Below are 26,192 nucleotides of genomic sequence, written 5' to 3'. Positions count from 1 at the left end.
CAAAAGGCACCCTGAGTTCTTACTAATTTACCTAAATCTTTTCAATTAGTTAGAAATACGGATAGGGTCCTAGGTTTTCTTTTCGCCCCCTGGCTCAGGTACTGGCCAACAAAGTGAATGGCCAACTCGCAACGCTATCAGAGACGTCAGAACAACACTTTTACCGGGGCCGTCAAATTGATTAATGGCGAGCTCTGGCGGCTGACAACCGGAGCACGCTTGTTATCTTGTAGCCTTGCGCTGGAGATTCCCGATCTTAAACTAATCTATAAGACCTCGAAGCCTTGCTACTTATGGTTTTTCCACATTAACTGCTTTGTGTTGACGGATGTCCGATGTGTCCCAAGATACATATCAGATGCTGTTATCCATAATCTGGGGTGTATCCACAATAGAACAAATTGTCAGTCAGTCATATACCAAAGGAAGACCTTGCTATAGTAAGGGGTTTCCTTGAGCTTTTGGCTTGGTCTAACACGAATGACCCATGAAAGCTATGGGTGTCGGCTTTCGCTCTCTAAGGCTTCTCGAGTGTAAGGAGAATTCGGGTCATATTGAGCGCCCACCAAAGATTTTAAGACGCCATAAGCTATTCTCAACCTACGTCAACCATTTTGTCTCTGAGGATTGAGGTCTTGTTTCTTACCACCAATGGACCATCCCTTGTAGGAATGTTTCCTCGTGCAACTGGGAAAGCATCGTGATCTTGATCTCTTTCACGAAACATAATTATCTTGGAACATGAGAGCCAGTTTCTTCAGTCCTGCCGCTAGGGGCAGTTGCCTGTGCGTTTGCTGTGAGATGATGATAATATGAGAAAAGTTGATATGGAACGATTGTGAAATTTTAGCGCCCAGAGTCGACAGTTTCACGCTCAAATTTGACAACCCATAGCCAAATAGCCCTTGCATTATACGGTGTCAGCATCGGAAGCATTGCGATATGTTCAATACGAGCTGGTCAATTACCACTACGTTGACGATCAATTACGATCGGTGGGCGCATAAACGTCACAAGCAATGACTCAGAGTATAGTAGTCACACACAAGTCAGGAGCATTGACATTACTCCAAAGAAGAGAAATCATCCAGGATACAAGTGATGCACCAAAGTCCCCGAAGGACATGTTTATAACGTCTCGCGTAGACGTAAACAGACGAGAGGCCAAACAGACAAAGTACCAGTGATCTGACGATTGATGGCAATGTCACATTCATAGTGAATATCGGAAAGCCGGCAGAGCGCCGGTCGGTCTCTCAGGCCGTGGCTCGACTGAAAATTTCAAGTCAAGCTGATGCAGCAAAGGCAACAGAAAATACATGTCCCATGTGAGTTTTCCTCTTAATATTCGCCGTGACCATCCGTAAATTCAAACAACCATTTTTTTTTCAACCGTTTATCGGACAATGCCATCGAAGCGAGACTTGAACCACTTGACGGTCTCCTCGCGCTTGATGCGGTGGCTGGCACCGATACGGGACTTGGTTCGGCGGCGGCGGGTAACGCGCTCACCAGGTCGGGTCATACAGCAGTAAAAATCCATGCCGTAGATACCGATGGAGGGGTCGTACTTGATACCAAGATCAATGTGCTCGCTGATACCGAAGCCAAAGTTGCCAGTCTCGGAGAAGTTGCGCTTGCGGAGCTCGTACTCCTTGACCTTGAGACCACGCTCAAGAATCTCCTCGGCCTTTTGGATGTTAGCATCTCTGCATTTTGGCATTTCCAATGTTCATGTGTGAATTTACCTTAGGGCCTCGGACGGTGACGTGGACAGCAATCTTTTCGTTACGTCGGATACCGAAGGTTCGGACGGTGTAGCGAGCCTTGCCTTTGAAAATTTCAGTCAGATGGAATTGCATCGCCATGTTCAAATTTGGCTAACTTACTGTAGACGGGGGTCTGACCAGAAAGCTGCTCCAGCACCTTGGCGGCACGGGTAAGTCTGTCACCAGACTCTCCGACGGAGATGTTCAGAACGAGCTTCTGAATCTTCAGCTCCCGCATGGGGTTGTTTGCCTTCTCGGAAGCCATGGCTGCTGTTATTAGTCGACCTGGTGATGGAGTTGTCGAAGATCGCGAAGGTTGCAAGAATAATTTTTCAGTTTTTGTGAAGCTCGTAAGGGTTAAGCTAGTTGGTGCCCCAAGTGGGGCAGACACTAGTCAGAAGTGGTCTAGTGCGAAAGCGGTACTTTGTCGGTGTACCTTTCAGCCTTCCGCATCAGGCTCCGCAGATTTTGGACCTCATAACTCACCTTCAGAGCTCCAGGCATTGAAGGTTGTTATGATCGCGCGCAAATACACCGCGATCTAACATCAATTTTTGAAACACAGAGAAACTGCCCCAGCACGCTCTCAATAAACCGCCAACATGTCGAACAAACAAGGAAAGATGGTGTGTTCTGCCCCCCTTCTCTTACGCGTTTTCAGCGTGCTTGATCTTGATATGCTAACAGGTTCTCTTTCTCAGGCCGGTTACGTACGTATACCCCGACACGCATGCGATTCGAATGCTACGTCTTTGCGACGGTTCAATCAAGCTGACTAGAACGGAACAGATCAACTGGCGGATGCGGGTTACTCTTAACGATGGAAGGGCAATGACCGGTCAGATGCTTGCCTTCGACAAGGTACAACATCTTCAGCCATCATTGTTGAGATCAAGGCTGACTAGGATTTAGCACATGAACCTCGTACTTGCGGATACGGAAGAGTTTCGACGCGTGAAGCGCAAGCAAAACAAGCCATCTGCCCCTGGCGCAAGCGGTTCAGCTACCCAGACCATCGAGTCAGAGGAGAAGCGAACGCTTGGCCTCACGATCGTTCGAGGCGCTCATATTATCTCCCTGTCCGTAGAATCGCCTCCTCCCGCCGATCCTAGTGCACGACTAGGCAAGAGTGCTCCTGGTGGAATTCCTTCTGCCTTGGCCGCTGGCCCAGGGGTTGCTCGTCCTGCTGGACGAGGAGCTGCACCTCCCTCCCTCGCCGTATGTGTTTCTTTCCACCTAAAGTTGCCTGATTAACTGCTAACACTTATAAGGGTCCTGCCGCTGGTGTTGGTGGTGCTCCCCCGCCTGGTTTCCCTGGTTTCCCTGGTGCTCCTGGATTTCCCGGCCGTGGTGGTAAGTTCAAACAGTACCGATATCCTCGAAGAGTCTCTAACAGTCTCCAAGCCCCGCCTCCTGGCTTTCCTGGAAACTTTCCTCCTCCGGCTGGTTTCCCTGGAGGCGCTCAATTCCCTCCTCCCGGGTTCAACCCTGGTGGTCCCCCACCGCCTGGATTCCAGCCTCCTCCCCGAAGATAGGTTATGTAGGCACTGGTTACTTCGGGCAAATCTTAATGGCCTGTGAGGAGGCATCGATATCGTAACTAAGACTGAGAATGTCTTATCTGCTCGTCGAACCAAGACGTCATGTTGGAATACATGTGGGGATTATGAGCTTGGCACAAAAATGTATGTGAATTTCTTCATGGCACTTTACCGTCCTCCATCAATGTTAACAAGCTTGCCAAGACGTTATACGGAGCACTTGAGGCGCATGATGGTGTATTGGGCTAGAAGTGATTTGTTGTTTTATAGGATAATGGCCGCTCCAAGACTATGGGTTCGTGTTGTCAAATCACCACAGTACATTTCGTGTCAATAAATTATGAACAAGCATGAGAGGGATGCCTTTGCCGGTCTGTTTTGTGTCCCTGTCACTTGTTTACACAAGCCTAGTCCTTTATGTGCTCAAAACAACTATGAACTACTCAACTGTGCTGGTCTGAATGCTATGAAGGTTGTAATGAAGTCCAGAGTTTCGCAAGGATGGTAGGATTATAAACTGTCATTCGACTGAGCACCGCTTCGTCTGAAAGACAGCCATATCTCATTGCGGACAATGCCATGTGTAAGCCAGAGCCGTTGGTATTAGAAACCAATAGCAAAGACTTCGATGAAGAATCTATTGGTATATCTTGTTGATCTAAACCCCGCCAAAGAGAACTCATAGTCAATGGTCCATTAGGTGCTAAATTTTCCATACAGGAAGTCTGAATGAGCATGGCAACATGAACATCAAGTTGCTAACAAGGTCTAAGTGTCTGAACTTCTTAATGCTCTCCTGGCCCTTGGAGTTAGTTCGCTGTCTGAAGATAAAAATGGTATTTTCCGAATCTCATCCATATTCTAGCACTACTTCCGCAAATGAAACCAGGAAAATAGCAATTTGGTCACTGTTTTCTGAGTAATTTGTCTTTTTGCCTTACTAGCCTGGTCTGCGGCCTCTGAATAGCAACAGCACATGGCATCGGGTCAGTCAGAAAAGCGCTTTACGTACTGGCACTTCAAACTTCGATGCTCTCAGGATCCATCATTAGCCCAGAGGCAGACAGAGAACTGGGCAAATGGGGTTGATTCTCCTAATAAAACAAAACTGTACGTCATGAAAAGGGATCAAACGGCTGAAAATATGATCCAACCTGATTATCCATCATCTTTTGGTTGTCATTGACCTGTATCTGGGCCGAGTTACCGTCCATGAAAGCAAATCCTCGACAGTATAAACCACATGATAAGATACGAGAGTTCGTGTTCGTTCAAGTCCGAAACCCGATAAGATCTACTATTTGCGCGATACGATATGAGTCTCTCTGGGATGATATGGGTTCGCGCAGTGAATCTTCGATATCATTGCTATACGTGTATTCCTGAGAAACTACTTAGGGACCAACTCCCGTCAACTGATTATAATCGTGTGCTTGCCGACCCTGGCCCAACTCCGAGAGCGCCCAATAAACCCAGCCTTGATTCATTCCAAGTTCTCGACTTAAATACCAACGGCATGACTAAAGACCTTGGCCGCCAACTGGCTGAGCAGCCTCGACTTGTCGTTCTGGGGAAGCTCCTGAAAGACAGCGTAGACACTCTTACCCTTCGCATCTCGGACAGCTCCTAGTCTGTTCCCCGCAACGGCTCCTGCGACAAGACCTGGCACATTGGCTACGATGAACCCTAGAGCGCCACCGCTGACACCACCCACCATACTCCAGAACTTGCCCGTGGGGTGGTTATCCCTGCCCTCGGCCATGCCCTCGTCGCGCATCATCTCCTCGAACACATCACTAAACTGCGCATCTTCGGTTTGCTCGCGATCCTGAGCCGGGGCCTGGCCTTGATTGGTAAAGAAGTTCCATGCCCAGGAATAAGGGCTCTGTCGCGGCGCGGCGCCACCCTCAGTTTCAGTCTCGGGAATGTCCTCGAAGGGATCTGAAGGGGTGCTAGTGTTGAAGAGTTTGCGCTGAGCATCATACTCGCGACGGCGCACAGGGTCAGAGAGTGTGTAATAGGCGTCGTTGACGAGCTGGAACTTCCGTGTCCGTTCGGCTCGCTCTGGGGAGTCATTAGAGACGCGGTCAGGGTGCGTCTTTAGGGCGGCGCTGATTACCGGGGTTAGTTGTGTCGCGAGTCGAGACTACAAAGCAAAAGCGACATACCGCTTGTACGCATCTCGGATTTGCTGAGTGGTCGCAGTATCAGAAACCTCGAGAATGGCATCTACAGAAATTTCTAGTCAGTTTTCACTCTGGCGCATTCACATGTAGTGCGGTCATGATGGCAACTTACAGTAGTTCGGGGGGACTCCAGCAGTCATGATGAGTTCATGTAATACAAAGGTCTTTACAAAAGACAATAAAATTGAAGTCGATTCTAAGCAGCGAAAGTTCTACAGCTTTTCTTCTGAGAATATGCCAAAGCGCAGGTGGTAGGTTGATATGTGATACGAGTGTTGTTGAATCAAGGCCATCGACGACTATCCCAGGGCGGAAGTGTCAACGTCATTGTGGCGGTGCCTGTGTCAATGTGGCGGTCCAATTAAATCAACTTCTTCAACTTCAATTCGCTTCATGGGGCGTTGGGTATCTCAAACTAGAACTCCAACCAATGTCTTCTCAAAGGAAGATATCACATACTCCTAATGATCGCTATGCTTTCCTTTCGTGACAAACCAGAAACTTGACTCGGTGAGCGTCTGCCGTATAAATCACTCATGAATGAATCATATGCCAACCCTCAACACCCCCTGTATCTTCTGCCATGACGCCCAAAACCTAATAGCTTTGTTCCGAACCACCCCATTTTATACATAACTCCTGAAGGGTACATTGATGACGATAATTATTCGACGTCCTGCTCCAAGTATCTTTGTGCTCTGGATAACGCATCAGCTGTGATCTCGTTGGCGTCTGCTTGTCGACCAGCTTTCTGATAATGCGCTGCCAGCACCCACATATCACGGATGACTCGTAGGTTGTTGTTCGCACCGTGTGCTACCACTCTTTTCGAAATAGCATGCCGTAGATTCTGTTCGGCCATGTCCCATTCCTGCCTCGACTCCTGTACTCGAGCTAACATCTTGCATGCGTATGCGTGAAATCGATCGTTGGATCTGGGTCCCTGTTCGGTTCTGGTAAGATCAAGTAAATTGATGGCCAGTTCCTCAGCCTTCTTCTTGTCACCAACATCCATCTGTGTGAACTCAAGCCGTAATGCTTCGACTCGTAACTGATCCGCATCGATCGCAGATGAAGTCTGACTCTGTGCCTCAGCCATCCTTTCTAGGGCCTGATACATCGCATCTTGCCGCTTGCCAAGTTCGCTTTCCCTACGGAGGCGTGTTCTCCCATCCCAAATTAGTTGTTCGTAAAGCCAGAGTCGATGGGCATCCGATGTCTCGATGTGTTGGCCCAAGAGATTAACGTTCCGTAGCCAGGCTTGGCGCAACAAATGGCACAAGTATTTCCTTCCCTCATCTGTTTGATAATCGCAGTTACGAAGTTGTTGGAGGATAAGGAGGAGCGGGTGTTGAGCAGGCAGCTGTCGTTTCGCGAGTATTGTAGCATGATCCAAGAAGAGGGCCAAAAGCCGAAGATGCCCTCGGTCCACCATATCGTAGATTGTATCTAGCACATGCCAGATAAGGTCGGGGTGATCATCGCTCAACACAAATTCGAGCACGTAAAACCCTCGACGTGCAGCCATACCAGCAAGGTCACCCTTCCCGTGGAACCAAAGGTCGAAAACAAGCTCGAAGATGCGGTACATTGTACGACTGTCCCGGATAGGGGGGGAGTTTGGGGTTGCCAAGTATTCTGACATAGGATCTGACATGACAGGAAATATTTCTAGTTTGGATTGACTCCAGTTGAAGACGCCGCCGAGAACCTGTTCCAAATCAGAGTAGGGACCGGTGTTTGATGGCTGTATCAGAGCCATAGACGTAGTTGGATCATCTTGGTGTTCCTCTGGAGAGGCCGAGGATGAGGATGAGCTCTGTTCGTCAAATGTGCTCGTCCCAGAACATTCAGTAGTATCCAGAGGAGTGGAAGCTGCAGAGCCAGGTTGACCTTTCCGATATGTACGTTTTCTTAAGCCCCATTTCTTTAAACGCTTCTTGAACATCTGCTCCCTTTGAAAGACAAATCAGTTTTTGGCCCTTGCTGGTCCCATGCGTTTATCCCACTCACGTTGCTGCGAAACCATATCTGGCCTGGAGAATTGCCATAGTCTCGTTCAGCTTTCGATTTTCCTGAATATATAGCTTCCTGATGACGTTGCGCATACTCTCCCACTCCTCCTCTGTGTGCTCCTTCGTGTAAGTCCTATCATCTACCGCCGGCGGACAGCCCGGTAGCCGGGGGGCCAAGACTGGCAGAAGAGACGACATGGTATCCTATCATGAAGGGGGATATGATATAACAGAGGAGAACCAGGGGGGGTCAGCAAGCCCAGTGGGAGTTGCTCAGCTTGCACGGCAACAGTGACGGTAGTATCGACAATGGTGGTGGTAATAGAAAGCACAACAACCTCCGCATAGAGCCTCACGGTAATGTATCGGCAACGGCATGCCGGACCGTTGACTGTGCATGGCGAACGGGAACTCAACTTGTCAAATGCGCCTACTCCGTGGTCTTTAGTCTTCAATGCCCGGCGTATGAACCCATTAAGAAGGGTTCGGCGCCGGTTCAATCTGATTGGATGGCTTAGTTCCCTGCATATTGGGCATGACCTAGGCTGGTTCCGGCCATGGCCGGGAGTCTATTTTACGTGTTTTTGGTCTGGAATACAGTGGATTTTCTGCTTGTTCCTGGTGCGAGCTACAGAAATGGTGTCAAAGTTGACGACCTCACCAGCGATCATGTTAAATCCGCCCAGCCTCCTTTTCCTTTTGAGGAGAATATGTAACATGTATGTATTTTTCCTGACACGCAGAGGCCCACAGAGCCTGCCCAGGTAATTGTAACACTACAAGTTTTGCGGCTATTGTTGCGCGGATGACAATGGTGATGACCTCATTAGTATACGCCCCGAACGCTGTCGGGCCGCCGTGATATTGGCTATTGCTGCCAATGCACCGTGCTCAATTCACTGTAGACGATACCACGGTCATTCTGCATACACTAGTCTGACTGTACGGAAGATAGCTAGTCATTAATTGACACCAAATTCTCTCCCTGCACGTTTGGTGTCAAAACAAGCTCGTTCCCATTTGATAGTGGCGTATTAGGCGAATCGAGTTCTGGAGACGTGTGTTTGCCGTGGTTATTCGTCTATGCACTGCAAAGAACCTGCATCTTAAAGATGAGCCTAGTGAAGTTGGCTAAGAGACGTCATCGTTTGAGTGGTCAACTGAAGCGCCTACTGCACGTTTTGAGGAGCTTAAATCCACTCCTTCGATGATAGATATCGATAAGTCCGAGCACACCGTAAATTTAATCCAATTGAAGTCAAGCGCTTCAACAGGGGTGAGTCCCAGGGCGACCTTACCGAAAGCCAATGCCAACTAGCTTCGCTGACCATTGAAGTTTGACCTTGTTCTCTAAGGGTCCTCTTCTCGAAATGATCGGGGGTCGAATTTCAACGAGAATTCTCTGAATGTTCACTAGGCATTGAATGCCTCAGAAGTGTGAGCAGAATTGTTTCATTTTGTAGAGTAAATGGCAGCATGTTTCATACTTGGAAACTATACTATGGCCCCAGCAGCGCCTTGCGCCTTAACTCTTATTGGCAAATCATAAAGCAATCCATGCAAAAAAGATAGTGTATTCGTAGCTTGACCAATCGTATCTACTGCCAAGTCCCGATCAGGATGTGGGAGAGCATCTACCGAGGGGTAACAAGACCAACTTGTTTTGTATGTCCTCTCAAAACTTCCACAATAGGGACAGTCCCTTCTCCGCCATACACTCAGAACCGCTAGTCTGTGCACCCGTATGCCGGGCGCCACCAACAACCACTACCGAATACCAAGCTTTTCGCTCGGAACTTGCCAGAGGCTCGTTAACTCATGGCAGCCTCAACGCCAATGCAGGTCGCGCGTACTGAGACCACAAGAGGTTAGGGACGCCTTACATCACTACAGAGCCTGACCGAGAAGGTGTCTGTAGGTGCGGGTATCTGCCGCCATAAGTCGATGTGTTGTTCCGCATACACGCACACACACACAAATCGAAGCAACCAAGATGGCAGTGCTCCAGGAGTCCAGGTAGTGTTAACACAACGACTGCTCCCTTGAATCCAGACTCAAATAGCCCAAATGATCGGCATTTAACGTCGTTACAACGGGTGCAACTCCAACGCTTGAGTCGTAAGATCCTAGTGATGATCCTGTGGCGTCGGGAAATTCCGTTTATGATGCTTCATATCTCCATAGGATACTTGCGCCTTCGATCAGGAAAGGAAGGTGCTCTTGTCTTGACTTCTCTTGCAGCTCTCTCATCAGTGTTGGATATACAGCCTTCAGAAATCGTCGTTTGAATCGTCGCCAATCCTCGTTCGTCGGCTTGCGGTTCAGCTCCACGTCGTCATCCTCTGTGTCCGGCTCGTCCTCTTCCACCTCTTCTTCAAAGTGAAGAGGATAATATTGTATCTCGTTCCGACGAAAATGCCAAGTGGTCCTTGACAGGTCATCTTCTTGGGGCTTCACGAAGCTGTTGGATAGAAGCTCAAGTTGCGACTCCGCTCTGTGGGGTTTTGAGATGACACAGTTGAATTCCTCATGAACAACAAATAGGACTTTCCCCAATTTGGAGAACCTTGCGAGCTTTTTCACGAGCGTTTTCATGTTGTTTTTCGATACTTTGCCGCTTAGTATGGGGTGGTAGATACCAGTGCTGAATCCATATGATATCCCAAATGCCACTTGGCTCAGGTCTCTCCTCATGAAATCCACCTCTGCGAGACAATGCAGAGTCCTCAATAACCTTTTGATCAAGAGGTAGGGCTGAAGCAGAATTATATCTCGGCTTGGGTCGATGTACTTGATTGTGTTGGAGAGTGTTAGTGGCCGGTAGCGATGAAGCACGAAGGCACGGGGCTCTCTGCATACGGCGGCCAGTACAGGGGGGGCATCATGCGAGCTGCTAGAGAACATGAGTCCTGCAAAGGCCGGGGCCCTGAGCGTTGAAAATGGCGTGTCAAGAATCTCGTATACTCGAGGCTCTGGAAGGGTGTATGCCCAGACCATGGACCGAATCTCGGTCGGTAAATTATTGAAAGCAACAAAGCCCATCGCGGATTATATTCTCCACTGTAGGACAGTACAGGCAGTTTCTTCGCTTTAAACCCCGCAGGCTTCGAGAAATTGCTTTCATGTGAGTTATAGGCGTGCGGGTAACGAGCGTTCTCAAAATGCTAGAGTAGAGTTGAAGCGAATGTCGCAATTTATGACCCCATTATCTATGGCGGCGCTTTTCCACGAGCTCCATGTGGCTCGAATCTTCCGGCCCGGTTGATATGTGGCATACCGTAAAACGCAGTGGCAGATCACGAAGCTTTTAAGTGTCGTTTTTGCCCGAATCGCGGGGTTCCATCCCGTGTCCGCGCGCGAATCAGTTGATCATCGGACAATACAGGAAGCAATCATGGCGACGAATCCCATGATGTTTATTCCCACGGATTTCCGGTCATTGGTATAATGCCCAATGGATTCTCATCATGACATGATGGGGACTTGGTGGCTGGTTATCTTCATCGTGTGCACAGTGGTTGATATTATTAACCATGACAACAAAAAGCCCAACCTCGTTTAGGGGGCAAATATGCGTATCATCCAGAAAGTCCATGTCCACACCACAATCCGAATCATACAGGATCAAGAGGATGTACCATGATTACACATCAATATGTTGATATGGCACACATCATGATCACCCTGTGCACTACGCTCTGTTACCCCACGGCTGGTCCACCCGGAGGTCGGAACGACTTTTAGCCGAGTAAGACACGCACGGACCATCCTCAGAATCAGCGACTTAAAATCTCGAACGTGTCGTCAAAGCAGGGCTTTCCCTTTCTTCTTTTCTTCTTCGTGCGGCTGGCATAACATGAAATTTTTATACCCGTGTTGCTCGAATCCTTGTTTCCGTGGATGTAATCGCAGCGTCAGTTATGCCCCAGATCAATCATAATTGCAGGCCCGCCCTACCATCGTCTGGTTTTGGTGTTTTCACACATCTTAGTCGTGGTTGGGAGGCAGGACATCAAACTTTCTTTCTCGTGACATGTATGTGTAATGCTTGCGTCGGCAATCCGTTCGATCATGAAAGTTGGAGAGAACAGAATCAACAGCTCTGTTCAACTGCGGAGTTACAACTGTGTCTATCTGACTGGGCGGTTTTGTTCGCCTTTTGCTCCAAAACTCCTATTACCTGCTCCCGGTCGAGATCATGTTTTAATGCATGCTAAGGCACAATACAAATTCGCCACTATTCCATTGCGAACCACAGGTCTCTTGGTAAAGAAACCTTACTCGTCCTCTCCTACCTTCTGAAGCTTGCCCATTTCTCGCTTTGCTCCAGCTTCTCCAATGAGTCTTACTCTGTCGAGACGAACAGTCTCTCCATCACCCTCACCCTGCTGAACGTAGATCACAAGACTCGATGTCTTCTGGAATTTCACATATCGCAAGCTCAGGCTCACTGTTCCCTCCTCGTTCCAATCCTCAGGAGAAATCTCGATAGCCTGTGTTGGTTCGGTATCGTCGGCTTCGTTGAAGTCGAGGTTATGAGTGCGGTTGATATACAGGTGAATGTTGCCGGGCCTCATCACGTCTTCGTCGTCCTTGGGAGGGAGGGAAGTGAGCTGTTATACGCGGTTAGTCAGTGTCGGATTTGGTGCAACTTGAAGAACCAATAAACTGACCTGGAGAGTGTGGAGTTTGACAATGGACTGGAAAGGGATGTACAAAAGCAGCTGGTCATCTGCACCGCTCTGCACGTAGTCCTTGGAGGTTCCCTTGCCGTTACCGAGGCCGCTTGGCTTGGAACCATCGAAGAGAACGCGAACAGTCCCGGCGCTCTCATCAGCGTTGAGAACCTCCAGATCACGGATTTCTATTTGGTCGGTGATGTCGTTGTAGCCTCGTGGAGCTTCCATACCCTTCCAGCTGGGACCACCGCTGGCCGAGCCAGCGTTTTCTCTGGCGGTCTTCTCATTGAGCGAAGTGGCCAAGGCGGGTATCTTCATGAGCGTATCCTTGAGTTTCTGAGGATCGGTACCCTGGACCTGATCGACCTGCTTTCCATCTGCAAAAACAATGAAGGTCGGCGGGTTTGTAATTTTGTACTCTTGCGAAAGCTCTGGTTGATTGTCGCTGTTAACCTTGACCAACGTGATGAGATTCGGTTGCGCGACGTCTCTGGCGAATCTTTCGTAGATAGGAGCGATCTGGTTGGAAGTGTCAGACCAGTCAGCGTAGACTTGAAAGAATCACTCGTTAGCCTTTAACATCATCATTTGTGACAAGGGAATGATACGTCGCATCGCAGGATAAGTTGACTGGGTAGGCGGGGTATCTCTAGAACTACCCGCAAAGATCGTCGATTCTGATGGGAGATTACTTACAGTCAGCGATGACTATGCGTGACGACTTGAGCACAGAGTCGAAGTGACGCTTCGAGTCTATAGTGACGACTGTGTTCTGCGACATGATGGATGGCTTGTGATGGTTTAGGTTGACGGGGTATGACGGTGTGGTAGAGACAATCAGCCAGGAACCGAAACGCTGAGCCCCAGGGCTCCAATAGAAAGCGAGCTGGAGGGGTCATTACTATATCGGGGCTGGCGTCACTTAACCAATGGCGGGAAAGGTAGCGGCGCCTCAAGAAACCATGCGTACAGATCTTGCCGTCTTTTCATTACCCTGGCCTCGGAACAAGAAAGCATTTTGACCTTCCACCAAGGACCAAAAATGGCCAGTCGAACGGTCCGCCGAATTCATGAGCAGTTTAAGGTAGGTGCCTTGTATTACATTTTCATCACTGGGATATTCCGAGTGTTGCCTCTGTAGCCCAAAGTTGATCAGGTGAGTGATTAGTGCAAAATAATTACCAGCCACCTGTTCAGATACCTTACCCTAGATAACTGTGGTTAGCCGATAGACATCATTATTTAACTGCCCGTAGTAATGTAGGTAGACTATGGTCTTCCCTCAGGTCTCGATATATTAAAAATGAGCAAATGTTCTATACTACCTACCGATCTACCTACTACCTTAGTAAAAGGAGATATATCATATTAGAGACTAGCTTGTATCTCTCTTTGGGCGTTCAAATTAAAGCAGTCCCCTTTCCCAAATGGTTGAACGCCAAAATACGAACGTAGCAAGCCCCCTGATGCATATTCCCAGTCTGCCATTCCTATGCTCGTAAACAGTCACCCTTGTCTCCTCACACATGGATAAATATAGACCTTAACCAGAACCATTGGCTGGGGTTTCCAGGAACGGGCTGCCAACGATTGCGTCTGAAATTAGATAGCAGTGCAGAATGGCATCTGCAAGCAAGATAGGATCATCATTGAAGGTCGAAGTTGACACTTTGCCACATAAAAGCAAGGTGAGTGTACGGAAGAAAGTGTCGACGCTGGTTGACGAGGCAGGCAGGGCTGGAGAAATTACCATAGACAGGGCCCGTTGTAGATGCCAGTATCAAGCTGAGTTATTACTTTCGGTGTGACAATATGTTCATCAATGGGGTCATCATCTTAGGCCAGAAGATCTACTTTTAGTTAACGAGGGACAATCAATGAAAAGATGCGAAGGGTAATTACCCTCACATAATTCATGGAAAAAGTCTGTTGCAGCCGCCATGTCATACCGCCTTCTCCCAGCTGTCGAATCCTCCTGATGCTTTCTTCAAACTCTGGTTCGACTCGACTTTCCAAGTTCGACGTGCTTAGCGCAGCTTCTTCAGCCCTCAAGACTCCGTCAAGGTTCTGGAGAAGTTGAATACCATCATCTGAAGCTGTTGTTGCCGTTGAATTTTCTGTTGCTGATATTCGGTGAGAGGCCGAAGCGCCAGTCTCAGACAGCCCCGAAGATTCCAGGGAATCCGATTTCTCCAGATCTTCGGCGATTCCCCTTCAGAAGCTCAGTAATTATATTACGGATATGAGCACGTTGAATCTTCCGGGTGGATTGTAGTTCGCCGACCACGAATTTAGAGTAAAACATACACTTCTTGGATGGTGACTCGTAAAAGAGAGAGATTTCAGCTAGCAGAGGCCGTTTAGCTTGTTTTGGAGAGTGAAGTATCCGACCCTCTTGTTTTCATATTTGGCTAATCTCACAATATATCTAGACTCTCTGGTGTCGATATGTGCGTGGATTTCTCTGTCAAAAGTTTGAACACAGTCGCACGCGGAGTATTTTTTTCAGGTAGTGTTCATCGAGAATCTCGTTGTCGTCCTTTTTGAAACATTCCCCTACGACGAGGGCGAGATATTTTCTATTATAATCGATCTGCAAATGGCATTCATGTCAGCGATGGATGACTCTTCCATGCTTGTGGTTCTCATGCCAAAGTCAATTCTCCATTGCCGAAACCAGCCTGACATACCTCAGTATCCAACGTACTGAAGGAACCAATGGTTACTTTTGAAGTAGTGGCCCCATGTCGAACTTTGAAGACGAGTGACTTTGCTCGTCCAGGTTTGCCTGTGTTGAAGGCAAGCCCAGAGCAGCTGAACGCCCAATCCTCTTCTTGATGCTCAGCCATGAGGAATTGGGATTCCGCCTTCCACTGATATGCCTGAACAGTAGAGAAGATTAAATTGGATTTTAAAAAGAAGGAAAGGGTTGGAAATATGTTGTCTTTTATATATAAGAAGCATCCAGAAGGCCTCTGAATCACTGCGCTGCACTGTTAGAAATAACGACAATTACTTATCATTCGTATTATGCCTATAGTTCTTATAATTTTCTCGTTCATTAACTGATAAAGAAACTATACGCACGTAACTTAGCTTGTATAACTACATGTATAATATGTATTTATAACAGGGGAAAAGAGAATATAGTATACTGGGGAATTCTACATGTCACTCGCTAGACGTCCATGATATAGGCTATTATCCAGGTATCTGAATTGCTGTAGCGTATCAAATTGAACTGAGCAGGTATACTAACTTGGTGGCCCCAATGCTTTCTGAGATATTAGCATACTGGCTGGTTTCATTGGAAATGAACGATTGCTGAAGGGAAACACAGCATTCTGTCAAATACGACATCTGTTGGATGCTGCATAAATCATATCGTCAAGAGTGGTTGGGCTTATGATTTCATTGTGTGATCTCCCATTGTTCGTGAATTGAATAGATGCTAAGGTATCTAGGGCTAGTCATTTGCTCCTGCTATCCCTTCTACGTGAACAATACCAACGATCGTGGACTGCCTTTGATATACAATCAAGGAGCTTTGAGGAAATCTGGGCTACTGTTCGAACTTTCTTATCAAAACAGAGTGAAGGCGGTTATCCCTCGAAGCGCACGAGGCTGGGTTCGGAATTATCATCAGTAGATATAAACAATATCGACTACGATATATGGCACATACTAACTTCATAGACATTAAGTTCTGCAGATGATATTCTAAGCTATAAATAATTTGTATTAGATTAGTAAAATGCCCGCACTGGCCCCTTAAGTTTGTAGCCGCTTTTATCTCTCAGTCAGTCATTCTAAGCATGGTGTCTTCCTGCTTGATGAACTACAGATACATTATCGCAAGTGAACAGTTGCAACTCTCTTGTTAGATTATACACGGACGCCTTTTCTACCAGAATTGAAAGGAAATTGCCACTGCCATCCCCAGAAAATTGTGATACGGCACTGTAAGCCTTCTTGCTGGCTTACAGAGGCATCGAAAAAGTCACCTGCATCGCTTTATGTTAAATTTGGCCAAGTAATCGGTATGCTGAGGAGAGCCTCGAAGGGAGAATGTATCGTCATAAAAGTTACCGGTATCGCTTCGTGGTCAAGTAGATTGATCGATTTATGCGCTACACGTTGTCGCAGCCAAACCAGTCGTAGCTTTGACCCCTGGTGTCAAGCTCTGTGACCTGTTGCTTTGACATGTGTCTTTACATTGATATTATTCAAGGTTATGCTTAGCTGGCTTGTAGTTTTGCTGTTGTCGCCGTTACCAATCATATAAGGTCCCTAGATGAGATACATGTTAGAGATCGCCCAGTTATGGCTTCACCCAGTTATCTCAAACATGATACCCTTTTTTCCGGCGGCCATCACCAGATATTGACTCATCCAGACTTTATGTTTGACTGCTTTACTTGAGTTTTGCTAGTTATTATGGCCAACTTCTCTGTCTACTGATGGCTGGACACCCTAGTTGCGAGCGATTATTGCACTGTTGCATTCCCTAACGTCATGGATAGTATGTCAGTCTCTTGACTATTGCATGATACAATATTCAGAATAGATTCTAATAGTAGTAAGATAATTGTAGTTCATACTTGACTTATATAAAGCTAAGTTGTCTGCCTTGTTAGATACCAAGGACTCGCTATTCGGTGGCTTGTGGTTGTATTTGCTGAGTGAAGGTGTTAATGTCTGTGTGGTTGAAATCTATTAATACCATGGGCTTGCTACAATCATATATGTCAAAGGATGGGGAATTATGTGGGCGATTTTCGGAAAGTTCAGTCAACCTGAATAGAAACTGGTGATCCTCCTCATCCAAACATGTATAATGCTCCCGACACCATATATACGAGCCTCTTTAAGAAAAGGCAGTCCCATGACTTTCATAGCGATCTCTGTTGCGTTTATGAGTCAGTAAAACGGGCTGTCCGAATTAAGAACCAGTGAGAAAAAGACCGTCCAGCGCACAAGGAATGGATGGGACCAATGTGAAGTTCCTAGTCCCACCCAGTAGAAGAACCAGAAAAAGTGTCAGCCTGCAGGAGCAGTAAAACAAGGAACAAAAGTAAATGAAGTTCTTGCAGAGCCAAGACAGCCGTGAACCCGACGTCAAACTTGACAGTCAACAACAAATCTTACAATGTCTCAAGCTGTGGCGCTCCGGGTTCCTGCGGCAGCGATGATACTGCGATATTAGAGTGTCTAGGCCGTCACAGTTCTTGCGACAACAACGAGAGCCAACAAGGATGCATCATGTATGCATATGCGAGGCATTGCATGCCCTCAAGAAACTGTTGGTCGAGAGACGATGCTCTTACAGTAGCGTACACGCATGTTTTTCTGTGCTTTTGTTGAGTTTTCGTGCCGTTGCCACTCCCGTCTCGCGTGGCCGGACTAGATCCGCGTGGTTAACGGTGGAACGGATTGGTACTATTATTGGGGCTCGCCGAGTGGAGATTATCGGGGCTTGACGTGAGGGAGAAAGATGGAGCTCGGTCACTATTTATTCTTGCCCTTCACCTTTCTGGAAGCATGCATGAAGCAAGGGAGGAAGGTGAAGGATTTTCTTCGCACGTATACAGGAGGACAAGAGGGACTTGCTGAGACTCGGGTGAGTCGCGTATCGGAGCAAGACTGGAGGAGTCTGGATTTACTCTTGCTCTACGGAGTAGCAAGGACTCTCTCGCATGATTTCGAGCCAGCCTCGCTAAATCTGCACCTCGCCCCTACAATCTGGGACTGTAAGATTACCTGTCTGATATAACTCCGTATAGGTACATGTGCGGCTGCAGCTGCCGGAACTGGGTTACATTGATGTAGCGATCGATTCTGGGCTCCCGTTAATCTAGCATTTCCTTTCTGTCGGGTCTGTTACTGCTCTGCAAAAAAAGCAGCCCTTACCAAATCCAGCCCTTAGCTCTGCTTTTGACAGGCATGTCCTGACCAGTCGATTGGAAGGCCAGCTGGACCGATCCAAGGAATAATTTAGGAACTGGCAAAGTGAAGCCACACAAGCAAAGGTCACACAAAGATGATTCGCAGTTAAGTGACACTCCCGCAGTTGCCCTGGGTCGCTGATGAAGTGATTCCACCAGACCTGTTACATGACAATGTGAAGTGAGATATTCAGCCAAGTCAAGTTTTACTACCCTACCCAATGAGTTCTCATCTATGCAATTATGGAATGTCTTGGATTTCAGATTGCTGCTCCAGCTGTTCCGGCATATGAAGACCAAAAAGCACCAATATGGTGAATACCTTAGTCAGTCATTAGGCATGTTTTGTGCATGCTATCGAGGCTATTTCAGTCTGGTCAATTGCATAATCAAGAACGTAGGAAGGAAAGTATTACCCAACCAGGCCTCTCAAACAACACACTGAAAGGGTTTCGACCCAGTACGTTCATAATTTTGTTTGTCCATCGTGCGCCTGGGCCTGTGGCTTCTAGGTCTTGCAACAGACAGTGGCAAGCCTTCAAGAGGCCTGACAAGCTGAACACAGCTGACGAATAGGTTGAGTAGGACAGAAATCCAGTACCATCAACAAGGGAACAACAGAACATATGAAAACCGACTCTCATGATATTAAAGTTCAGACGTATGATCTGAGGTAAGGGCTAGCACAAGGGATTATGAAGGGAGCGTGGATAAATAGGTTGGATGCTGTGCACAAAGTTCCCTTTTTGCCTCCCATGGCCGAGCCAGCTAGCCACTCTACCACTGACTTCTGTGAAACCTAAAAAGGTTGAGTGAGACACTATGCATCTTTCTTGAGAAGCTGGCTCGTTACTTGTCGCTTGTATTTGTGAGCGACTCAGGCTTGTATGACCCAAAAAGCAAGGGGTAGTCTTGTTGACAAGACCAGATGTCATCAGCGGGGTAAGCACGACTCGGGCCCGGTCATTGAGGTCTTTTGATTGACGGATACGAGTCCTGGAAAAGCCTAGCAGAGACACCAACCCAGGCAGAGGAAGTGAGATCTGATGGGAGATCTGTCATAACAGACGTAAAAAGAATACGGAGTATACGGAGTTCTTTCACAAAAGGTCGAGGGCCTGCCAGGACATTTGCGTAATCGCTGTTCCCGTGGCCAGGGGAGTCATGGTGAGCTTCTTCCTTTCTATAACGATACATAGCCTCTGATTAGCCAGACAGCCATGAGCCTCATACGCACATACCTGCTTGGGTATACTGACCAAGCTTAGTATCATGTGATTTTCACGCATTTGACTCGGGATATCTGCCGCAACTCATTACGTCGACAGCTGCAAGCTTCTTTGTCTGATGCAGCAACTGTTGACAAGGATACAAGAAGCTAGGAACGAGCAGTCTTACTTGAGGATAAGGTGCACGGCCTAACAGCCATGACAAGCGGGGAAGTCCCATGCACTCCGCCACTACAAAGGGCCAATGAGCAGAGATGAGACAGACAAAAGAAGCAATGTGGACTCCACCTTTCTAGGGTCCCTGTGAACAAAGAGACAAGGGCTCGCCATCGTTTTTGAAGTTGAACTTGACCCCATTAGAATGTGCAAGTGACGGATGATCCGCAATCATTGCTGGGAAGGTAGTATTTGGCTCTTTATATGCAGAAACTGTTTCCTACCTTCACATCAGCCTTCTGTTTCGAGCAAACTTGAGCATTGGGTTGCAACCAGGAGCCCTTATAAAGGATCAAATGATGGGAAGCTCTGCTTCTCCGTCAATGGCTTGTCGAAAGCTCATCTAGTTGTTCTCATGGGTGAAAATATCGTACGGCTGTAAGTCAAATATTTTGCCTGCCCAGTACTATCAAGAAGAAGAAAAAGGTTTACATACTGGTAGGAAGCGGAGCTCATGATATGCTAAAGCGTCTACCCTAGCTCTAACCCTGGCTTCCCACCAGATCCTGATGCTCCTCTGAGACACGGACCGTACGTGTGCCTGTGCGTAAGTCTTGGCCTCGGTAAACTCGTAGGACAATAGACGAAAAAGTAAATAGCACTTATGGCTATGTGTAACTGGGACAAAGCAGTAAGCCCATACATGAGGCTGCAACTGACCCCAAGGACAAAATCAGTTTCGAATCATCATATTGAAAGAGTGCTATAAGAGTTATTATGGCATCACCCGAGAATTCAGTGACAGCCCTAATGCAGAGCGTGAGGAAATTTTGCGCCGTACTTTTTTTTTTTTAATCCACGCACGACTGAAAAATCACGGCTCCTTGCGGAGTGATGATGGGTCATGGTACTCCGTATATACCGGGCTATGCAAGGAATTTCCGATATTTCCTTAATCATGATATTTACCCCAGCCAATGGCCTTTCGGGGAACCATCATCAGCACCGAAAGTCCCTCGCTGGCAGCGCCGCAGTTCTAACGGCATTGTTCGGGATGCAAAGGGCTTCAGCGAGGGGCCTTAGTTGGAACCTCCACCTCGACAACAGAGTTCTTGGCCTTCAATACGATAAGAAGTAACTCAACATAGCACGTGTCTGAACTGAGTTTCCCCTTGACAGAAGTGATCTGCTATTGCTGATAACCTTCACGTCTTGGAGCTTCCCACAGAGAAATTCAGCTTGGCAGGCCACTATCTTTTCAGCTGCTTCTGTATCAACAAAAGCGGCAAATGCGAATAATTCCATTTGAGAGACAAAATATGACAGTGGAGATTTGCATATGACTAGAAGTAGATATTTTGCCTGCGAGACCGGAATGCTGCCATATTACCTACTAGGTAGTTAGCTGAATTTTTGTCAGAATTGCATGTGAGTACTCCGTAGCGACGACAACGCTAAAAGGGCTTGGTTCACCTCGACAGGGGAAAAAAGCAAGCTGTCTACCGTTGACCCAGGGTCCTGTGCTGTATCGTGGGGGAAAACAAGCCGCGGTCTGTCTGGTCTCTCGGGGAGAGATCAATAGCCGCGCTCCTTGCAGTGACTAAAGTAATGGCCCTTGTTAGTTCACACCGGCAGTGGTATCGCTTTCCCGTAGCATATCCTAACATCATCAGAGCGTGATAAACCTGGGCCACCTAATGGATCAGCACTCTAACCTAGATTTGCGGTGACATCAATGGCAGAGCGCATGATCCGTCGTGGATGGAAAGGTTGGTACCTAGATGAACCAAGTCAATTGCCGTGTCAAGGCGATCGAGTCGCAGAAAGGCAGGGATGAGAAACAGCCTTGGGTCAGATATAGAAGACAGGGGTAGGAAACAACATAACATTATCTTCGAGTATCGTCATTGTTTGCCTACACTCGAACTTGAATTTCTTCTCTTCTCGCGAGAAAGCAAAACATCGTAAGGACATCTCCGAAACTGGGTAGAGAGTGTGGCTGTCCTGCGGGCACTCAAACAAGCATGTCTCTCGCAAATGTCTCTGCTGCGCGGATGCTCGTTTCTCATCTTTAAAGAAAAAGAAACCACAAGTAACTCTCAATGGATGTATCTAGGCGTTATTGAGGAGTTCAGAATAGGACTAGCCCAAGTTTGTAAGGGTACTGGGGGTGCTGAAGTTGAAGGGAGTTCGCTAGGGAGGATCTGGAGGGATTGCAGGGGAGCGGCGTCAGCTATGGGTGTGCTCAACTGCTTCAAGTGGGGCTGACAAGGGCATTGGTATCCCTATCCCTGCTCCCGCAGCAGCCACAAACGTTTTACCCTCCAACGTCCTCCCGTTGGAGCTGGTCATTCCTTACTGAGTGATGCTTAAAGTCTCCCTGAAGCCCAGAGCTGTTGCCTTTGATGGATGATGGTAGAAAGAAGGGTAGTTCCTGTTGTTTTAAATTGCTAAAATTACAGCATACCTGACCTTATTCATTCACCTCATTTTTTACTGCCTATTTGCATCATCGGCAGTCGTGGTAGCAGAGCTACGGGTCGTCCTTGGTGGTTCTTGCCTCGTGCAACACAAACACAGCCTCAGGTTCCTTCCCTCTCTTCGCTCACTCCGTTATACCTGCTGTGCAACCTTTCTCACGTCATACCGAATTGCATTTGCTCTCACGCCTCACACAAAAGCACATTATTTATCATTTACAGCTCAACATCAACATTCAGATCGCTTGTTACAAGAACAGGATCACACTGTTTCATTGTTGCAAAGGTCAGGGCTCTACACTGTTGCAATTCGCATTACAGCGCAGAGAAACGAGGACGAGGACGAGGACAGGATAGTACAACATCAAACTCGACAGAACCAATCCATTCTGTGCCTGGCGCTTCGGAACACATGAACGAGAATACAATTGTTCTTCGATCATCAATCCACATCGAACCAACGTCTCGAAGAGCACGCAGGTCTGCGTCGGGAATCCAACTGATTGCATCCGCCCTTGTGGTCATGAACTATCCTACTTCCTGCAATTCTCCCTTCGCCACTGTTTGATACAGTCACACCCGAACCAGTCTCGAGCATCTAGCGCCATTCAGCTTCAATTCCAGTCTGAACTGTTTTGCCTTGTTCTCACAAAACACCAATTTCCACCACGAGTGACTCTGATTCACCCCAAAGGTCACTTCGGCTTACAGCTCGTCTCTTTATTTCCTCCACTGATAAGTCTTCACTACATCAGATCTGGTACGTTACAACCCAATTCCTTCGCTCCGTGCGCCTCTAGGCACGAGGTGCGCTCAAGACTATCTTTCACTTCGCTAACACGACTCGATCTAGGCATCCTGCGCAACGTTAACTTGCCTCTTCACTGACCAAAGGTTCAATATGGCCAATGGTTTCGGAAGCCTCGAGCGCTTCTTCGCAAAGAAGAAGACGCCAGCCGCCTCGACCGATGCAGTTGAGCCTGCTTCTAACCCTCCAACAATACCTCAGTTTCCTTCACCTTCTTTTATTCGCCCAAAAACAAGTCGCATGGCGGCGCGAGAGGAAGTAAGAAAGCAGCCGGGTAATCGAGTTCCATCTCTAACGGCTCCTCTTTCTCCTCATCGGGTGGACTTGATGCACACCCAAAGCCCTATGCGATTCTCAAATTCGCATAAGTTACAGTACTCCCCTCTCAAGGCTTCTTTCATGCCTACACAAGACGATTCCTTCCTAGACGAGTTTGATGTTTATCAATTTCCGCGACCTCCAACCCGCCAGGGAGAAACATCTGCTTCTTCATCTACCTGTGATCCAAAATCATCCATGGAAGCCCCTAGTGAGCGTAGCCTTTCATTACGACATTCGAGAAAGCCTGCAACTAGAACTTCGCGGCTCAATACTCCCCCATCCTCAGACCTGGAAGATGAGGGTGCCTGCAGCCCTCAGTATTTCCGCGACAAAAAGCTTCCGGCATTGCCTCCCCAGAAGCCCCCGACGCCAGAGTCTTCACCAGAGCTTCGTCCGGTTCACATTGCTCAACTGCGAACATCCAAGTCTATCGACTTTCTGAACAGGGCAGTTTGCAAGGACATTCGCCGCCATTTCACCAAAACTTCGGATCAGAGGCCACTTCGAAAAGCTATCAGTCAGACTAGTTTGGAAGACACCACAAATATGCTCTCCATTACTAGCTCTACACTCCGAGAACCAGACTTTAACGAATTTTTCAACCTCAGTGATGATGACATTGCTGAATCGGCTCCCGCAGATGCGGATGCGGTAGAGACATCAACATACGCCACTGCCCCTTCTGCCCCCGATTCTCCTCGTTCTTCCCTCCTGACACTCACCCCACCTTATGCAAGCAAGCCTGCAACTGCTGCAGCATTTGAGGCGGCTAGGATTGCCAAACGCTACAACTTCGATCTCGTTTACGTGGTCAATCTATGGACTGACTATGAGCGAATCAATTCTGAAAGCCCCGCCAGCATGAACTCACCAAGCAAGAAATTTGGACCCTTGTCTGGTCGTCTTCTCGCCGCTTATGGACTGGAAAATGTCAATATGCCTTTCCAAATATCAACAACAGCTCATAGCAAGATTTTGAAGACTCCAGGTTGGATCGAGTATCGAGCAAAGGAGGTCCGTAATGATGAATTTGCGCGAGGCTATGCCTGTGCTTTCTACACTGGCGAGTGTTCAACAGGGAGCTCTGCCATCTCGAGAAACTCTTCTTCAACATGCTCTATCCAATCCATGAACACTGGCCATGGAATCATTTTCGCGGCGTATCGAAAACCGCGAGCTGACGGTAGCTTACTTGGAATTTCTTCTGGTCCTGCCGATCTTGTCAACGTTCACAAGGATGCGGAGGCACTTGTCGAAATGCTCGTGGACATCCATGTAACGAATAGACTTCGAGAGCCTCAATCGCGTTGCTATCAATCAGAAGAGACAGGCCCAATGCCGTCCCAACGAAATGGGCGTCTGTAAGGCCAACATCAGGTCTCATCCTTACAGACTACACGACAACGAGATATGCTTACACGACTTCATTTCATTTGTCTTTCATGCGAGCAGGTCATGCTTCGCTACGATGTTTTTGTAAAATTTTCGTTTACTTGTTTGACTCAAGATACCACAACGGGCGGTCACCTGTCGATTTTCGTTACACGTTACGGTCATGAATGGGCGTCACAATTGATATTGCCAGGTCGCTTTTGTACACCGGCACAAATTTTGAGGAATGTGGTTATAGAACCAGCGGAGGAAATGTTAATGCGCCTCAAGTAATGGTCGGCAATAGTTTGTCATCTATGAGCCATTGATAGGCAATGTGTGGATGAACTATACTTGATGCTTGATGCGTTATGATTAGGGGAAGCAATGGGATCTTTAGTCAACCCAAACCCACCATGACAATTAAATGAACAAAACCTCTTAATACCTCTCTTCATGCCACTCTAGTCTTACTGATGCCAGCGCTGAAGGTTCTGTTGGGAATATGATAGCCATTTGAAACCACCTTCAAGCTCCTTAGATTGCTATCCGTTATCCCTATTTGTGCTTGAAATATACGGGCGACGTTACTAGGATAAATGATAGTGAAGAACCATAAGTTGACCATGAAAATTTGGAAGCTCAAAAGAAGGTAATGGGGCTACAGAGTATATGGCGTATAGGCAAAAAGAACAATCGAAAGAGCCTGACTGGAGAATATGAGTGAACAGGGGATGATCACACCATACCCGTGAGAGCCTTATTTATTATCAGTAAGTCGGACCGCAGTGGAAGCTGGCTGAGATATGTTTTTGGGCGGTCACGTCTAGTCTATTGTTTAGACTGAAACATCGATAGAGCCTAAAACCAGGGCATGGTCCTTCCGCCCATTGAAGGTTTGCTCAAGAGATCACGAAATCTTCAGGCAATCATTTTAAACCTGTCATCTCTTGGTAGTCAAAGGAGAGTATTTCATTGGGCCTCAGTGACTGACAGTGGCTCTTGCGTGTGTATGTTTGTCTATGGACTTGGTCCTCACTCAGAGGGCCTGAGCAACTCATGAGAGGGCGAGGAGATATCGAAAGCTGACTGGCGATAGCAGGCGTTCAATGGTAGATCAGCTCGGAGTTTGCCGATTAGGTACTTGCAACATACTAATGTTAGTAGGTGCCGACTATTACTTGGGCGAGGGAACTCTATGGGTACTCTGACAATCATAAATCTCGAGGATCCCAGATACGAAATGATGGAGGACGGTTTGTCACTGGGCTTGGTCATGATAGGGTTTAAATCGGCTTCCTCAGAGGATACCAGTGCTGATATTTCTATTCCTGGCAGAAATCGAAGGCACAACAGAGTAGTAACACTCAAATACTCACCGAATGATACCTTTACGTGTGTCCTGTTGTTTAAACGATTGCGGCGCGTTTCTACTATGGATCTCATATTCTCTCTCTAAACTCGATCATACTGGGCTGCAAATATATTAGCCAAAGTTTTCACGTATCAAGTGAATCTTTGCCCGGTTGGGATTATTTGGGGAGCGTTCTGAGGTCTCGGTCCCCCTTCATTAGAATTGGATGCTAACTTTGCTGCTCTCGCTAAGTATGGTGACAACCAATACTAATCGTCCAGTGGCAACCCCTTAGACAGCCAGAAGACCCAAAACCTTTGCGCCAGGACGCGTAAAGC

General features: G+C 47.5%; 7 protein-coding genes across 11 annotated transcripts; 2 read left to right on the top strand and 5 right to left on the bottom strand.

Annotated features, from left to right (window-relative positions):
• Positions 1–58: 58 nt before the first annotated feature.
• On the bottom strand, positions 59–2,112 carry FVEG_01211 (60S ribosomal protein L11). 2 transcript variants are annotated; one of them, XM_018888041.1, is made up of 4 exons: positions 1,890–2,112; positions 1,749–1,831; positions 647–1,690; positions 59–589 (listed from the first exon to the last, which is right to left on the bottom strand). In XM_018888041.1, exons 1-3 carry the CDS (start codon positions 2,032–2,034, stop codon positions 1,397–1,399), a joined length of 522 nt encoding a protein of 173 aa, XP_018743878.1. In that variant the 5' UTR covers positions 2,035–2,112; the 3' UTR covers positions 59–589; positions 647–1,396. The 2 variants fall into 2 exon arrangements, with proteins under 2 accessions (XP_018743878.1, XP_018743879.1); XM_018888042.1 differs by having other exon boundaries at positions 166–594.
• A 106-nt stretch (positions 2,113–2,218) lies between these two features.
• On the top strand, positions 2,219–3,819 carry FVEG_01212 (small nuclear ribonucleoprotein B and B'). 4 transcript variants are annotated; one of them, XM_018888046.1, is made up of 7 exons: positions 2,219–2,395; positions 2,471–2,479; positions 2,559–2,630; positions 2,682–2,987; positions 3,041–3,122; positions 3,174–3,454; positions 3,515–3,819. In XM_018888046.1, the coding sequence occupies exons 1-6, from the start codon at positions 2,372–2,374 to the stop codon at positions 3,302–3,304; spliced, it is 624 nt and encodes a 207-aa protein (XP_018743883.1). In that variant the 5' UTR covers positions 2,219–2,371; the 3' UTR covers positions 3,305–3,454; positions 3,515–3,819. The 4 variants fall into 4 exon arrangements, with proteins under 4 accessions (XP_018743883.1, XP_018743882.1, XP_018743881.1 ...); XM_018888045.1 differs by having other exon boundaries at positions 3,174–3,819; XM_018888044.1 differs by lacking the exon at positions 2,219–2,395 and having other exon boundaries at positions 2,453–2,630; positions 3,515–3,755.
• Positions 3,820–4,811: 992 nt separating this feature from the next.
• On the bottom strand, positions 4,812–5,636 carry FVEG_01213 (hypothetical protein; the record flags this gene model as incomplete). The annotated part of the gene is made up of 3 exons (XM_018888047.1): positions 4,812–5,421; positions 5,479–5,539; positions 5,609–5,636. The coding sequence occupies 3 exons, from the start codon at positions 5,634–5,636 to the stop codon at positions 4,812–4,814; spliced, it is 699 nt and encodes a 232-aa protein (XP_018743884.1).
• A 524-nt stretch (positions 5,637–6,160) lies between these two features.
• On the bottom strand, positions 6,161–7,949 carry FVEG_14794 (hypothetical protein; the record flags this gene model as incomplete). Its single annotated transcript, XM_018903786.1, has 2 exons — positions 7,510–7,949; positions 6,161–7,451 (listed from the first exon to the last, which is right to left on the bottom strand). Exons 1-2 carry the CDS (start codon positions 7,707–7,709, stop codon positions 6,161–6,163), a joined length of 1,491 nt encoding a protein of 496 aa, XP_018743885.1. The 5' UTR covers positions 7,710–7,949.
• Positions 7,950–8,664: 715 nt separating this feature from the next.
• Positions 8,665–11,240, bottom strand: FVEG_14795 (hypothetical protein). The gene has a single exon (XM_018903787.1). It carries the CDS (start codon positions 10,551–10,553, stop codon positions 9,672–9,674), a length of 882 nt encoding a protein of 293 aa, XP_018743886.1. The 5' UTR covers positions 10,554–11,240; the 3' UTR covers positions 8,665–9,671.
• A 48-nt stretch (positions 11,241–11,288) lies between these two features.
• On the bottom strand, positions 11,289–13,100 carry FVEG_01216 (hypothetical protein). Its single transcript, XM_018888048.1, has 3 exons — positions 12,887–13,100; positions 12,185–12,741; positions 11,289–12,124 (listed from the first exon to the last, which is right to left on the bottom strand). Exons 1-3 carry the CDS (start codon positions 12,969–12,971, stop codon positions 11,789–11,791), a joined length of 978 nt encoding a protein of 325 aa, XP_018743887.1. The 5' UTR covers positions 12,972–13,100; the 3' UTR covers positions 11,289–11,788.
• An 8,805-nt stretch (positions 13,101–21,905) lies between these two features.
• Positions 21,906–24,953, top strand: FVEG_01217 (hypothetical protein). The gene is made up of 2 exons (XM_018888049.1): positions 21,906–22,760; positions 22,854–24,953. The coding sequence occupies exon 2, from the start codon at positions 22,902–22,904 to the stop codon at positions 24,492–24,494; it is 1,593 nt and encodes a 530-aa protein (XP_018743888.1). The 5' UTR covers positions 21,906–22,760; positions 22,854–22,901; the 3' UTR covers positions 24,495–24,953.
• The last annotated feature ends 1,239 nt before the right edge of the window (positions 24,954–26,192 follow it).

This window comes from Fusarium verticillioides, chromosome 1 (assembly GCF_000149555.1).
Source record: "Fusarium verticillioides 7600 chromosome 1, whole genome shotgun sequence".
In the NCBI taxonomy this organism is placed as follows: domain Eukaryota; kingdom Fungi; phylum Ascomycota; class Sordariomycetes; order Hypocreales; family Nectriaceae; genus Fusarium; species Fusarium verticillioides.
The sequence above is the reverse complement of the archived record's forward strand: the minus strand, read 5'-3'. Positions and strand labels throughout refer to the sequence as shown.